General features: G+C 40.4%; 1 protein-coding gene across 5 annotated transcripts; it reads left to right on the top strand.

Moving 5' to 3' along the window:
- The first annotated feature begins 732 nt into the window (after positions 1-732).
- On the top strand, positions 733-16,633 carry srl (sarcalumenin). Of its 5 annotated transcripts, none has more exons than XM_019258009.2 (7): positions 733-820; positions 9,259-9,357; positions 9,910-10,005; positions 11,030-11,065; positions 12,661-12,777; positions 13,369-13,602; positions 13,705-16,633. In XM_019258009.2, exons 1-7 carry the CDS (start codon positions 760-762, stop codon positions 14,514-14,516), a joined length of 1,455 nt encoding a protein of 484 aa, XP_019113554.1. In that variant the 5' UTR covers positions 733-759; the 3' UTR covers positions 14,517-16,633. The 5 variants fall into 5 exon arrangements, with proteins under 5 accessions (XP_019113554.1, XP_010737695.1, XP_019113553.1 ...); XM_010739393.3 differs by having other exon boundaries at positions 9,256-9,357; XM_019258008.2 differs by having other exon boundaries at positions 733-832.
- The last annotated feature ends 201 nt before the right edge of the window (positions 16,634-16,834 follow it).

The raw sequence follows: 16,834 nt of genomic DNA, 5'->3' as shown, positions 1-16,834 counted from the left end.
CAAGCATACGCACAGTGTTTAGAAAAATGCTGCAAGGTGAGAAAACACAATCAAACATGTAAACATGCTGCAACAAAGACAGAAACCTCATGAAAATACAGATGCTGAAACTCAGTCTTCATTTCCACTTGTTTTGCCTCTTTGCAGGTGTTTTCTTAAAGTGAAGTGGATCCAGCTCTCATAGTTATTGTACCTGTAGTCAATGTTAATTTTTGAACCTGTCTACGCTTAAATTAGTTTTTGCATGTTACAGGAATAGTTCAACAGTCTGTAATTTGCTTATTAATTGATGCAAAGTAATATAGAGCTATTATCATAACTAGCCTGACCCTTTAAGTATTTAAGTAAGAGATCTTGGTTCAATTGATACACAAACAGGCTCTTGTTTTATTATACATGCACTGAATGATATCAATCTTCTCTTATAATTCTTGCCAAGAAAACAAATTTCCAGTCTCTAAAATACACATTTTGTAAAACTTTCATCAGCGAGAAGCTGAATGATTCAGCAGTGAAACATAGAGCCAAGTTTTAGTGCACTGATGCCAAAGCCCAAGCTAAGACCTCTCTAAAAAGGAGAGTCAGCTGCTTGTACATGTAGAGTCCCTGTGGCATGCCTGCAACAACTCGAACACACAGATTTCAGCCCCCCACCAGCTGGCCCTCTCTGTGCCCGCCTCTTCTCTCTGCATGCCCTTTAACCTTCCTGCCTTGGTATATATAATCTGTGTGACTATCACAGTTCTCCTGGCAGCCATCATGAAGGGTACAGTCTTGATCTGCTGTTTCCTCTCCCTGCTGATTTTGCAGGCCACAGCAGGTAAGACTTTTGGTAAGAATTTTGGTCAATCATCTGGTGGATTCATTCTGTTTAATGTATGGTGGTGCACTGTGGGCATGAGATATGCTGCTTTTTGTGAATGAAATAGTGATGTGGTGTTAGTAAATTTAGAGATTTGTTTAATGAATTCTTGTTTGGTCTGTAAGCTTGATTGTGACTGTTCAGAGATTCACATTATTTTAATAGTCAGGAATAAGCTGTCGTGCATTCAAAAGTAGGTAGTATAGGTAGGTTCTTGTGTCTGTTGTGGGGGCAGTTTAGTCAGGAATGGCACTAGTTGAATGTGGAGACAGTGACAGTCATGTGAACTCCAGCCGAGGATAGACAGACAGAAATGTTACCCCGGCCTTTCTTTGCCACCAAGTGGGACTATTTAAAATCTGTCTGTTTATAATTAAACTGTTGGTACCCAGTACTAAATGACATATTTATATAGATCTTTCTTGTGTTTTTATTTGTAAAATACTCCCAAAAACACACCTCTAATGTCTAACATACTTTATATAAATGAACAAAAGCCGTAGCATACATTTCAGTAACATTCCAAAGGCTGGTTGAGGATTATTCAAACTAAAGTTCAGCCTCTCCTGTGGACTGACAGCATGTCAGCTGTCCTAACGCATGGCACCAGCTGATGGAAAGTCTTAGTCTAACCAAGAAGAGAACAGCCATGTGGGAGCTTGAATGGACACTAAGCTTTATGTCACGTATAGTTCTACATTCATAGATGTGATCTCCTTCACTTCATTCTTGAATTATATTTACAACAACTTGGTTTGGATGAGTAACTCAGGTACTTGAAAGCCTATAGGGGGCAACATTTCCTTTGATTATAATCCATAGCATCATAAACCACAGGGATAAGGACAATTCCACAATAAATATGATCATATGGGGTCATCATATGTAAATTTAATGTCATAGTGACAACACCTTCTCCCAGATTTCCCATTATAAAAACGTGTACTGGTCTCTGGGTCTGGACTGAAGAGGCTGGCATTACCCTTGTCTGTCACCCTTGTCCGCCCTTGGGTGGCGTTCAGCTCCACAGCCCGGACCCAGGCCTCCATATTGGAGGCTGCTGTCAGGTGTCTAAGATTGGAAGGCCTCCTGAAACCCAACACTGTTCACTACAGTTCCTCCCTCCCTCCCTCTGCTTGACTCCCCTTCCCTCCTGACTCCTCACCCCTCCCAGCCCCATGCTTCCCTTTAGATACGCTGCACAGCTGCTGTCACTCTGCACTGTCACAATCGCAATTTATTCCCAGCAGTTGGCCTTATAGGGACATGCATTCTCCAGGCAGGAGGGGCTGGGCTTTGGCTGCAACTGATGCCTTCATGGACCCCTTCTGCAGGCATGCAGGTGTCTTTTGGTAGCTTCTGTCTATAAATCTACTGCATGTGACAATATTAGTGATATTATTTTTTTTCTTTGCTACAGAGCACACATAAGCTTTGATTCCAGTACCTGCAAGTTATGGACAATTATAAGAACCGTGGACTCTCTGCTGCTCAGAGTGTAATTATTTGTGTTATCGATTGGTTCATTCGCTGTCAAGAATGCTGTTGAAGTTGTTATAACTCCACAGAGATGCCGAAAGGGTAATCTCTTTCCAAAGAAAAATGAAATTGATTTGCTATCATCTTATTATGGGCCCAGGGCTGTGCTAATTTTCTTCTCCAGAAAGCAAAGACATTAATATCATATCCTAGTACTGTAATATTGTCGATTTTGAGATACAACAAAAATCAGCAGCACTTGTCATGGTGATCTTGATGTTATGAAATTTTACCCTCATTTTGGTGACATGTCTCCATTTTAAACAAATTTGAAGACTCAAGCCATTTGATTAAATTGACTGTGCGCACTGAATTAATTGATGATATCACATCATAGAAGGAATCGTTTTGGTATAATAACACTTTGCATTTCTCAGTGCATGGCATTATCAGGCTCTGGTGTAACACAGTTACAGTGCGAACACACCTTCAGGTGTAGTCAGGCCTGTTCCATCTTCCTGCAGGACTGCAGTGCTCTGGAATATCTGCCATAATATTTCCATTACATCATTACTGTTACATAGAAATAAAAGAAACCTGCATTTCCTGTTTGACATGTGTTACATGACTGACCTGGCTTTGTCACTGCTCCACAGATAGGAGTAAACATGGGTTGCTATAGTTACTGTTGGGTTATTATAAGGTTGCAAGAAACTCTACACTAACCAGGTCTTGTGAGAATGGGGGTGACTGACCAAATGAGTATTGAAGGCATGTTCAGTGTACAATGTCATATGTGGGGTTTGAGTATGAAAAGAGTTTTAAAATGTTGTTAATACAATATGTCATCAGTTCAACAGCTTACTTTTTATATACAAATATATTGCCTCCCCTTGGGGTATCAATTAGGTCTTCACACCAGTGTGTTTATACTGGCGTAGTAATATTATCCATCCTTGATGCACTAAAAACATCTTTGGCCTCTTCACTCTGCAGAGGGGAGACTTGGAGGTTTAAAGCTGCACTGTCTTTGCGTAATCCCCTCCGATGGCATGTGGCATGTCTGGGACATCCCTCCACTGGGAGTAGTAGAAGGGACACACCAGTCACACTTGACTGCCTTAATACACACCCCTCCTTATGACAAGCCCCTCAGTGCCAAGGGCACCTGACGTCTTTTCCTGGCTTTCGAACAGGAGAGCAGGGATAAGAGGTACCAGATCAACACCTCAGCCTAAGGTGCCTTTGCCTCTGGGCCTTCCTTTGAGCATGTCACTCAAGTGCATATCTAGTTGTCAGTGACTCCTTAGGACATAACACACATAAGATGTTCTGTAAGGGGTTTGACAACCCTAAAGTCTGCATTTTGTTTTGTTAGTTTGGCTGTAACACATAATACACCAGCATTTGGACCTAGAAAGTAGCCTGTTTTTTAATGTACTTACTTAAAATACATATAGTGTGAAAGTAATGTAGAAATAATGAAGACTGAATAATACTTGTGTTTACATGGATTTGAAACTTACATGTGTGTTCTTGGTAAATAAGCTCTCACCTGGTTATCTTGTACATTACAGAATCAGCTCTAAGGGATGTGAATGTCTCTGAGTCTCCACACTGACTAACAGTCAAAACCTTAAAATAGGAGGCAGCCATTCTGGCCCCTTCTCTGTCCATCTTCTGACCCATTGTGGGTCTATTTTTGACTATGGGGGAGTACTAGCTTCACAAGCTGTACCACCTGTTGCCATCCGTGGCCTCTTCGCACCACGCCTTGCACAAGCTCTGCTGACTACTGTCACACCTCTAACACTTATAAGAGGAGGAATCATGTGCATTTCATAATAAATTAGTATTAATTGTCCTTTGTTTTCAGTTAAATGTATATGCTAAACTATACAATTGGAATGTAGCTATTTAAATGCTGATGTGGTTATTGAAAAATTGGCCATGCTTTTTGAATTTGAATGAAATTGATGCCTCTACATGGATCTTTTCAGTGAAACCCCTTGGTCTCCGGTTAAGGGTTGCCTGAATGCCCCCACACTCAGGATAAATCCTCTGACTGGGGGTTCCAGGCCTGCCACCCTCATCATGTTCATTTTAATTCAATTTACCTCCACTGTGCTGCAAGCAGAATCTGATCCTGGGGTTTCACACATACACAGATACCTAATATATACAGTGTAAATACACATGACTGCTGATACAGCTCAGCACATTAGGGTAATCCTTGGCTTTATGCTGTGACTACATTAAACAGTATGTAATTTCTACCACTTTCTGGTTGTCAGCTCTCAAGCTATACTCTTTTTTAATTTGTCTCCATTTCATTTGAACTCTTTCTAGCTATGTATTTGGATATTGGATAGTGATTGGCTTCAAACCATGCTGTTACATGCACATAAGCAACACAACTTTTGAATGAAAATGTGTTTAATCATACAGTAAATCTATATTTATAGTGAAGGTCTGACATCTGGTGAAAGTAAAGGTGAACTTTGAGCAACATATTTGCGCAGATGTTTCACACTTCCAGTTGTTGATTGGCATTCTTTCTGATGATTGAATAGCTCCACACAAGGATCTATAGTTGAGGCATGACTTAGGCCACTGAGGCCGTGGTAGGCTTAAATCACAAGCATTCCTGCTGGATGTGCTGATGCCGCTGAAATGTTTCTCTAAACTCAGGGAGGGTTGTGTGGCAACGGGCTCACTGAGGACACATGGTCCTGGGTGCAAATGTCCGGTGTTCAACTCCCCTGGCGCTTGCAGGGTTAATTTTGAGTGCTGATTCAAGGGCCGCCCTCTGTGGGCAACACTACCTCTCTGATCTTTGCAGACTTTTGTTCCATCAGGGACTGACTAGATTGGGAGGTGTTAACACATTCACAGCAGTTAAGGCCCACTCAAGAGGCTAGTGTTAAAAGACATAACTCTTTTAAATGATGAGTCAAGTTGCAGAAGCTTGAGTAAGCTTTGTGTGCTATAGGGACAAGCCTGGCACATTGAAGAGATGGGATCAGTTCCTCAAAAGCCACTTTAGTTTCTAAATTGAATCATCCTCAGTGTCGTCTATAAGCTAACTTCACACACACTGACAAAACATCACATCTTTACCCAGTATTTGTTGAGATGACTTAAAGTCTTTCTCCCTCTGACTCAATTTGAATACCATGACTAGTGTAGGGGATGGCAAAATGGCTGCCATGTCATAGAGGTTGCTACAAGATGACGTCAATGTCGCTAGATCCATACTGGCTGATTTTTAGTGCCTGTAATTAAAGATTATTGGCAATTTTTAAGTTGTATTTTTCTTTCATTCAACTACTTCCTTCATTGAGCACATAAGAGGATGAACCTATTTTGTCTTGCATGTTTTTGGCAATAGTTGCTGTACATCTTCTTTTCTCATCAGGACATCCTACTGTACCTATTTGAGAATACCCATTGAGAATAAAAACATATAGCATCTTACACATTTAATTACGTAGTGACATATATAGATTAGTTACTGAAACTTTTCAGGGATTGCAGGATTACTCATACCCTCCTTTTATTCTGGCTCCTAACCTTTTAGCTTCTCTTGTTCTTGCACCGTGCTGGGAGCAACATTACACAGGCTTATTTTTAGCAAGTTGACTCGGGGAGAATCAGCAGTGTTGTGTTGTTCCTTAACCAGTAGTGCCTTCACTATTGGGGTCTCAATTAGTGTGAGCCATATGATATATCATTGTGGTCTTTTATGGTCATTACATTGTTTATCTGTGCACATACCGAAATACAACTTTAGGCTTTCTTTGGTGTAATTTGATCTGTGCATTTTTCATGAATGGAGAATAAGAAAAGACATTATCTATCTCTACCTCATTTGGCCAACACTGTTATTGACCATCACTTTGTTTAATTGAATATGAATCTATTTATACTTATAAATATAAACACGTTTGCTTCAGGCTTGTAAACAAACAGGCCTTTGGATCATTTTACTTGTCATTTGATGCACCTTCAGTTTTGGCCAAAGCAACGTACCATTCTGACTCTTGGCCAGAAACACTAGAAGTCATCGGCCACATGGCCAGTGGCTGTACTCCAGAAGAAGGGTGCAGAATGCGTGACAGTGTTGCTCTCTGAGATGGTGGAGTTTTCTCACATTTACTTACAATATATGTTTTTGTCCAGACAAACAACTATACATCTAGTCTTAGGAGCAATTTAGCACCATGGCTAAAGTGTGCAGATTGTAACAGGAGAGGTTACCTTCTTATTGCATAATCCTTTTGAATGTAAGACACATGCACACACTGTAATAGATGGCATATGGCAAGCAAATATTTGGCAAAATGGTGATTATGCAGAAGCATAAGGATCAGTTGAATTGAAGAAAACTTTGTCATCATACATCATTACTCTGTCATGATGGTTTGCACAGTTAGAAACGACAGCTATGAATGTTTGTGAACATGTAAAAACTGCAATTTTTCTTTTTTTGTTAAACTAAAAAGAAATAGTTTTGAAAGAGACATTAGTGAATATGCTCAGAGTTGGGTCATGGAGAGTGTGGTTGAGCGTTTATATGACTTTAGTGCTTCTAACCAGATTCTGAGGTTAATCCAGACAGAATCTTCTTGTAAGGAATGTTTAAAATTTTCTAAAAAAAAAAGTTGTTATGATAACAGCTGAATAGTGATATGTCTTAGTGTTGGATGTTGTGTTGAGAAACTGTCACATCAAGTGCAGATCAATGTGCAAGTGACTGAAGGAAGTATCTTTGTCTGACAGTGGTGTACATAGATTTTTGTAACCTTGTATAAACACATTCAGTGCTTGTGCTTGTCAGTCTCCAATCGGTGTTTGATTTGCACAATGATGTAGTTTCTTGCCAGTCACCAGCTGAGATCAGAGGGTCATACCTTGGGCAATGGCACCAGCTCTTATGCTTTCTGATCCTCCGTGTAGGTGTCTTCATCTAAACACTTTTTTAGACAAGGAGGTCATGAGATATGCAGCTGAGGAAACTTTCTGTCTTGTTTTAAGAACAATAATTAATTTTGATCTATGTTAGTATGTTTCCTGTGCCAATAAAGTGAATTTAACTGGGGTGTGCTGACAGGAATTATGCAGATTATATAGCAAGATCAATATTCAGATTATGCTATGTGTTTTGCAGAGTCTGATTACAATTGAATGACTGCTATGTAATCATCCCTACAGCTGCTATCAGCTTTAATATTCCACTAACACGCTGTAAATACCTTTAAAATTCCCTAACAACTCTATTAAGGGAATGTCTGGTTGCTTGGATACTAAGACCCATAAGCCTCCAGGGCATGGAAGTGTGAACCAGGAAGACTTCCCAACTACTCTCTATATATAGCTCATAGCCGTAGCAGGTTTGTCTGAAGCAGGACTGTGTGGGAGGCGTTATAGGGGGGTCTGGTTTGAGGCCTGGGCACACAAGGACAGGCATCACAGTGCGATAAGTTTGTGATAGGTGGGTAAATATAGAAGAGAATAGACAGGATTGCACATCATTGTCTCATCATCTATATCACTCATGGGAACACTGAGACCAGCTCTCCTCCTAGTCCGTTATGAAACCGGGGAAGTCCCCGTCTCTCTCTCTCTCTCTGTCTCTCTTATCTTTGCTGTTGTTATGAAGCCCATGGTGATGCCAAACAAGAGTCTTTGTCTGTTTATTTTCAGCATTTACTTTCTAAATTAAGAGCTGATTGTACTAACAGCTGTGATCTAAGCAATCCGATATGTTCAAAAGTGGACATGACACACTGGTGAGCGGATATGTTCTTTTGGATGTTCTCTCTCTCTCTCTCTCTCTCTCTCTCTCTCTCTCTCTCTCTCTCTCTTTCACACACACACACACACACACAGCCAGTAAGGGGAGTAAGTTATTGAAATACCACACATATGTACGTTGTGGGGTGCAAAAATATAAGCCACATACAAGAGCACCATATGTAATGCATGTACACTGAAGGAAAGCCACCCACAGACACAGACAACCCTAGACTTTATTTTACTCATGAAAACACATTTAGATGAAAACCACAAGATTTTCTCATCCTTTTTATAAATTTGTTTTGTGTGTTTTAGGAAAAACTAATTTCTACAAAATATATAATTAAAACTAATGGATTTGTTGCACACAGAGTGAATTTAGGTCTCGTTTGTCCCAGTGTTGCCATCTTCAGACTGCAGAAATGAAGATCAGAGAATAATAATTATTATTATTATTGAGAAAATAATTGAGGAGATGATAGGATTTCCATGTGGTATCTGTGTATGTTCAGTCAAGTCTGCCGCACTGTAATCATCAACAACTATCAGTTATTCATGCGTTACTATGTGTCATTCTTGTCAGACACTTGTCATGCAGTGTCACTGAAGGTTTTGTTTTTACAAAGAGAACGGTAACACAGAAAGATAGATGGAAGTGAAGACAGCAGATGAGATAATGGCGAAGAGGCATTTGGTCTGGTGACTGCAGAAATCAAGGCTCAGGATGGGAACATTTGATTGTGTGACAGCTCAAATATCTGCTATGTCTAAACTGATATTGACATCCACTGCAAAATTGTCCTCCAGCGTTTGTTATCAATCACCTCTGTGTCACACTTAAATTCCCAACACTGGTGATGCATATTGAGACATAGGATGTATTGATTGATGTGCATCCAGAAATAGCAGCACCATTGGTCTCTGCAGATTAACTTCCCTGAACATGTATGACCGGCTGTCATCAGCCTCAGTGTGAGCTTCATAATGAAATTGTCCCTGGATTTGTTTGCACCAAATCTGGCCACCTGGGTCCACTCCCATTACCCCCTTATTGGACTGTTAAATATATACACTGAGGACTTGAACCGAGTTAAAATTTGTTGATGTTTTTACAGAAGAAGAAGAAGGAGAAGAAATCCCCTCTGTCCTCAGAGATAGATCTCACATTGATGAGACGCTGCGGCTTGCAACTGAGGAAAAAGCGGGAGACTATGCAGGTGAGGATAAAAGATGTATTTTTTTTGCAAATTGTTCATAATATTTGATTATTATGCTACAGACACTCAAGGTAGTTGGTTGATTATTAGGGTGTGTGTTCAATAGAAACATGTTCTAGGTGAACCTGGTGATGGTGAACCTGGGAGGAAGTCACAAAATAAATCAAAGGGGTCATGATATGATTAATGATAGCAATAATTTGTTTTAATAGTTTTTCTCCTAACTATCTTAATGTTTTTTTAATGTGCTTGTCCCTGTGAAGTACTGGAGAGTTTTATCATTTCAGGCCTCTAAAGTTTATTTAATTGTGAAAATCTGAACTGTTTGCAGATCATTTATATGTGACAAAGGTTCCCATGTATATATTGTTTCATTTTAAGGTCAAAAGTGTTGTGCTAGACTCCACAAGAGCTGGTAGTGCAATTTGTGCTCAAAAGAAATTTACAAAATTCTCTGACTTTTATTTCCTGTCCTTTTTCTCCTCAAATTGTCCCCCCTGCCACTTTTTAAACATCTTATTATCCTTTTCTCTCTTTATTCTTGTTGTCCAGCGGCTTTGGAGAGGTTGCGGAAGATCTACCACACATCCATCAAGCCGATGGAGCAGGCCTACAAGTACAATGAGCTGAGGCAGCACGAGATCTCAGGTATTGCAGAAGCCTTGGTTACATCTGCACTTTGTTCCGATGTGTGGGTTTTTCTGTCTGGGTTGCTTTTGGTGACTGTCAACTTGTTTGTACACACACATCATCAACACACCAGCAACCAACACATAGCAGAAAGATCTTATTTATTATTTACATTTTTGGAGAATTTATAGTATGTTATTAATTAATTTGGGCTCTCAGGCTCACTGTTATATGATGGGCTGTGTAATATTTTTAATTGTTAAATACTGACAATATATGCATTCACTAGTTTTAGCATCTAGCATCTAACTAGCATCTAGTTCTAAGCCCAGTCTGGAACATTTTTCTAAAACACTGTCAGGTCTGAAGGGGTCTGATGAAAGCCATCCCTGCTTTTGTCAGCAAAAAGGTATAATATAATTCTAGTCTAAATATAACTATATAACTATAGTCTAAATCACACCATTCATGCTACTTTAAAATATTTCTTCCCCTTTTCTTCTATTCTACACCTTTCCCCCAAGACTTTTTGTAATGTCCCTGTCCTGTTTGTTTTTTGAATGACGCTGCACTGTGCGCTGTTTCTCCACAGTGAGTGTTGTGCTTTAAGCGTCACACTGAACTGCCAAGAGCAAACTCTACTTTCCCACAGTAAAATAAATCTCGCCCTCTTGTGGCCTTTCAGGCTTGGCATGCATGCAAACTTGTCAAATACAACTTGTTTCATGCCTCTAAATGAACATTTCCTACATTATTTTTTGTAGAAAGGACAAAAAAAAATATAAAAAAGAATACAGACAGAGATTCATCTGACCACAAAGGCACACCATCTGTTTGTAGAAGACCATGTTTGACACATCATGTCAAATATGGGACTAGATCTCCCACCCATTCCTGCACATTGTTACTCTACCCCTCCCTGTTTCTTCTAGAAACCTCACACCCTCACTCCTCACTCTCCTCCACCTCCTCTTCCCTTCACTTCTCTGTACTCCACCCTCTCCTGTCCATCCCTACCCCCTCCGCTCCCCTCATCTAACAGCCTACCCCGGACGAACCCTGGGGGACTCAGCCACAGGTGGGTGTGGGTGGGGCTTACCTGTGCATGGCACTGCCTGAAGTGCTCAGCCCCTTCATTTGTCCTCACACCTTTGTGAGTCAGTTCGATCAATATAAATACTGATTGCTCTCTTTGGTTAAGTTTCAAACATGTTTCACTTTGGCTGACACCTGACATAACATCACTGATTGGGGTGTGGTCAAAGTGATCCATAGGTGAAAGGTTTGAACCTATAGAGAGCATGGCAGCAGCAGATTCATATGTGAATCAAACTGTATTTCTTGACTTGCTCAAAATTTCAACCAAAACTCCAATTCCACATTAATGAATTAAAAGGGAAGAAATGTAAAAATAAAAAACAAACAAAAATGAGCACATGTGACCAGTATTTACAGAGAGAATATGAGGGGTTGCATGTGCAGTTCTGCTTTAGCAAAGGACACACAGGTTTGAGAGGGGGGCATTGGTATAAAAGGGTGGTCAGTGTTCAGCCAGGAATTAACTGACTGACTTTTGTCACACTTTAAAGCAACATTATGTAAGATTCATTATTTTTGTGAGTGCAACTCTCTTACACACCGCTGTCTACCACTGTACACATGCATTAGTTATGATTATATTACTTTTGATCAAAAACCAGTGAGTCAACAAACATCAAGTATCAGCCAGGATTAGTATTACTAACTTATACTAGTAGCATTATGTACTAGCCTCATGGCAAGAAGCTCAGCTCGGCATCTGTCTTGCAGCAAGTTCTCGCCAACAACTAAAATCTAGTCCAAGACATACTTTTGTCCGACAGCCTCTTGATTAGAAACTGTCTCCTTTTTTTCTCTTAGCATATCTCGTCATTGTTCTCTTCAGTCTCTTTGCCTCTGCCATTATATCTGGTAGAGGCTCAACCCTCCATGAGCATTCTTGAAAAGTTACATAATGTTGCTTTAATCAGAATCAGGAGTGGTAATTTACATTTATTCCTTTCATTTTTTATTTTATTTTGCAATGACACTTTATCTTTTTTTACATTTTTTTATTTTTTTATCTGTCATTAAGACCCTCATCTTCTTTTGAATTCACATTTGTGAAGTATACCAAACTATGACAGAACATTCCTGCATCCTACCACCCAGACACCGTGTCCGCTCACAACACACATGGCAGCTTGCGCTGAAAGCCTTGTCCTGTTCAGTCTTACGTCAGTGTAATGGCACTACTTTGTCGTGTTTCTCGATGTGGCTGAAAATGTCCCAGTGCTATTAAACAAGTCTAACAGCTTCAACACATTGTGACCTTGATCTTGATCCTTTCTCAGTCTTACAAAATATTTCCCTGTGCTATGGATTGAGATTGACAGTGACTGCTTCTTGGTGTCTCTCAGACTTGAAGTAGTTCATCCCAAAACCAAACTCAGGATATATTTTGGATGAATTGTTGTAGCTTTTATGAGGTACAAATGCAAATAGACACTGTAGAAAATATTGGCTTCTTTTGACAATGTGTCAATTCTCACATTGTTTTTTTTTTCCAAATTTGGGATGAACTAGAGAGATTTATTTTCCTCATTTAATCACCGAGCTGAGATTTTAATCACTGTTTTCTCTCCTTGTCCACAGATGGAGAGATCACCTCCAAGCCCATGGTGCTGTTCCTGGGACCCTGGAGTGTAGGAAAGTCCTCCATGATCAATTACCTCCTGGGCATGCATGACAGTCCCTATCAGCTCTACACAGGTATGTTACATAGGCTTTTTCAAGCTTTATTTTGATAGAGACAGCTGAAGAGTGGCAGGAATATTGGGAGAGAGATGGGGAATGACATACAGGAATGAACCACAGGTCGGATTCAAACCCTGGGCTGCCGTGGCAAGGACTGAGCTTTCGGCTGCTCTACCAACTGAGCTAAACACCGCCCCACATAGACTTCTTTTTAATCATAAATCTACAGGACTTTTAGAGAGGCAGCTGTATGTAAGTGCAAGAATTTCATTGTGCATAACCAATTGGCAGGTAGTACCACAGAGATTTTGTTGAATTCGATCCGTGAGTGATGTGACAATGTGACCATGCAAAAGTATGGAGTGATGTACCAATAGAGAGTTACTGCCTGAATTTGCAGCTTTACATACCTATATAGTGAGTTGATAGCTCATTTACAACTTCACTGTGTTAGTTCACTATCACTGTTCTTGTAGTGTTTTATTTACCAGTGTATACACTTCTTTCTCATCATAATGTGTTTCTCAATCATTTTCTCTTTTTGATACAATCCTTGTTTACCTCTCTCTCTCTCTCTCACTCTTTTTTTTTTTTTTTTGTCTTCAGGAGCCGAGCCTACTACCTCTGAGTTCACTGTTATTATGCATGGTGAGAAGATCCGCTCTGTTGAGGGTATTGTTATGGCTGCAGACAGCTCTCGGTCCTTCTCTCCACTGGAGAAGTTTGGCCAGAACTTCCTGGAAAAGCTGATTGGTATTGAGATGCCCCACAAGCTGCTGGAACGTGTGACTTTTGTGGACACACCAGGAATAATTGAGAACCGGAAACAGCAAGAGAGAGGTACAACAGAGAGTTTGACCTTCAGTTTCAATACAATACAAAGCAGCTGGCTGCAGCCCTGTGCTGTATTTATTGGTTTACTAATTCTCCTTTTCCGTTTAGGCTATCCTTTCAATGATGTTTGCCAGTGGTTCATTGACCGCGCTGACCTGATCTTTGTGGTGTTTGACCCCACCAAGCTGGACGTTGGCCTGGAGCTGGAGATGCTCTTCCGGCAGTTGAAGGGTCGCGAATCCCAGATCCGCATCATCCTAAACAAGGCTGACAACTTGGCCACCCAGGACTTGATGAGAGTCTACGGAGCCCTCTTTTGGAGTTTGGCTCCTCTCATCAATGTGACAGAACCTCCCCGTGTCTATGTCAGCTCCTTCTGGCCATATGACTACGCACCTGACACCAGCCGTGAGCTCTTCAAGCGAGAGGAGATCTCCCTCCTGGAAGATCTGAACCAGGTGATTGAAAACCGCATGGAGAACAAAATTGCCTTCATCCGTCAGCATGGCATCCGTGTGCGCATTCATGGCCTGCTGGTAGACCGCTATGTCCAGACCTTTAAAGAGAAGATGAGCTTCTTCAGTGACCCTGAACTAGTCTTCAAGGAGATTGTGGATGACCCAGACAAATTCTACATTTTCAAGTCTATCCTAGCCAAGACCAACGTCAGCAAGTTTGACCTGCCCAACCGCGATGCTTACCGTGACTTCTTTGGCATCAACCCAGTCACCAACTTCAAGCCCTTGGCGGCACAGTGCTCCTACATGGGAGGCTGTCTGCTGGATAAGATTGAGAAGGCAATAACCAATGAGCTGCCTGCCCTTCTGAGCAGCATTAACTCTGGCAAGCAGCCTGGCCTGTCCTCCTGCGAGGCTACTGGCTGTGGTGAAAAGCCAAAGAATCGCTACCGGAAGAACTGAGGAAAACAAAATAACTTGAGTGGGGGAAGTAAGAAGAGAAGGGGTCTGGTGGAAGCCAACCCTGCTTTTGTCAGAACGCCTGTATTGTTGAGGAGACAGAGGAGCAGGGATTAGTGTTTGTTTTTGTCCTCAGGAAAATATGCGGATGTACATTTAGGGACTGTGGGAATGAAGTAGATAGAGGGAGGGAAGGGTCATTGTTTGATAAGGCAGCTTAAGGACACAAGTGCTGAAGAAATGAGAACATGTCACTGATCACTGAGTTTTGTTAAAATACACGCCCTCCTCTCTCCCTTGTACAATCACAGTGGACTGTCTGGGATTCGAGGGTTGGGGAAGTAATGATGTGAAGAAACACTGAAATGGGAAAAAAAGTATGATCTAACAGAAATTGAAAATCCTGACACTGAAAACAGTCAAATACCAGCTCCCTTGTATGTGAATAAAATGGGAAAAGTGGAAACAGGAGTTGCAAATTTGTCTTGTAAAAACATGTAGAATTGCATTGCAGAAAGTCAATTCCATAGCTCAGAAGCTGTTTTTGAAGTAGCTTTTTTTGTGGGTGCTATACAAAGCCATTGTGTTTGGATATCCATCCAAACCTTTGATTTTGAGATAGATAAACATTAACATTGCATGTTAGGCATCACATCATATTTAACAGATGCATGAAATTCCTTCTAACATAAAGTTTAAGTAATATTTCCTCATGTAACTAAAACCTGGACCCACCTTGCCATGCAACAGATAAGGTCTCTTTTTCTTAGTTTTATACGCTCATCAGTCCTGGTTGTTGACAACCTGTGCAATGAGCACTGTGATGGAAGCAGAGGTCAGGGTTCAAAGGTCAGAGTCTTCAGAGCAGGGAGGGTACTGTTATTCTGCTTCACTTCTTAAGTGATCTTACTGTTTCTGTTTGTGTCTATAAATTTGCCGGTCTTTGGCAGAAATACAATACTGTGTTATGATTTTTTTCTTTGAACGATAAGCTTCCCAGCTTTTTAAGCTGAATGACCATTAAAAAGAAATAACACAAGAAGGATGTGTTTGGATTATAGCTGTTGTTAGCCATTTCTTCTGCCATTTCTTCTGCAGGTTAGAAAGGAATTTATTGATTTTCTGTGTAAACTTTCCAAATGGGCATTGAAGTACGCTGTGTGTGTGTACTGAACCATCCTGCTATACAATTTTACAAAGCAAGATTATGTAGGTGGATTTCTTAGCTTGCAAAAAGTGGGCTTGAAGTAAAAGTGAAGTGGAGTTGATCCCTGACCTCTGTGGAAAAAGGAAGCCCTGACTACTAACTGTTAGACCCACAATAGTTTTGCAGTGATACATGTCATAGCTGCAAGTTCTTATGTAAGCCTACCTCAGTGAACTTCCTAGAAGTATGGCATGGTAAATTGCTTAAAATAGTTTGACATTTTGGAATACACTTATTTGACACTGGACAATATCTTGGAAGGACACAGTAACTTCCTGGACTCCAGGAAGCAGAGACTCCAGGAAGCCACTCTGCCTGGCCAAGAAATAGTCCAGAACATAACTCCTACTCAAACTGCAACTTGTTGCTATTACACTGGAATTTTTGTAGAGATTAAGTTAACAAAATATAATATATTAATTAGAGAGCTTTATAAGTGCAGGTAGACAGACTTTGGGCAAACTCATGCAACTGTTTTCCCCATGTTTCCAAGCTAACCAGCTGATGGCTCCAGCTACATACAGATACAAAAGTGGTATCAGTCTACCAAAATGTCAAACTATTCCTTTAAATATAATCGATCATCAAAGAAGGTAAGTGGTAATAACTACACCTCCAGAAAAAAGCACCAATTTAACTCAAGGACAAATGCACTTCCAGTTCCCTTTCTGTCCTCCCTCACTAACCCCATAGTGAATGAAGAGTGTTTTTCCCAACTAAAACGAAGCATAATGAAAAGGAAAAGAAAGCTTACAAAATTAATCTCACATTTGCTTAACTGCCTGTTTTTTCTTTGAGTGTGAGTGCTCCACTGGATGTGTTTAGTATGTTTACACTGCAGATCCAGAACATGCCCACTAGAGAGTGCTGTGTAAAAGTGTAAAAAGTTATACAGACCACTGACTAACACTCATCATGGCAACAGTTTATAGAGGGGTTAGAGTTTAGGCTTATGACGTTGTGTGGTTGTGCTTTTGGTATATTTCGGTATCAGTTATCTTAATTTACCTGTGAAGTAGATCTGGAATGGATGTATGTCCTATTTAAAGTAGGTTTTGATTCACTATTTTTGTTTTGGTATAAAATTTAAATTAATCTTGGCCCAATTTTGGAA

Source organism: Larimichthys crocea, chromosome XII, assembly GCF_000972845.2.
Source record: "Larimichthys crocea isolate SSNF chromosome XII, L_crocea_2.0, whole genome shotgun sequence".
NCBI lineage: Eukaryota > Metazoa > Chordata > Actinopteri > Sciaenidae > Larimichthys > Larimichthys crocea.
The sequence above is the reverse complement of the archived record's forward strand: the minus strand, read 5'-3'. Positions and strand labels throughout refer to the sequence as shown.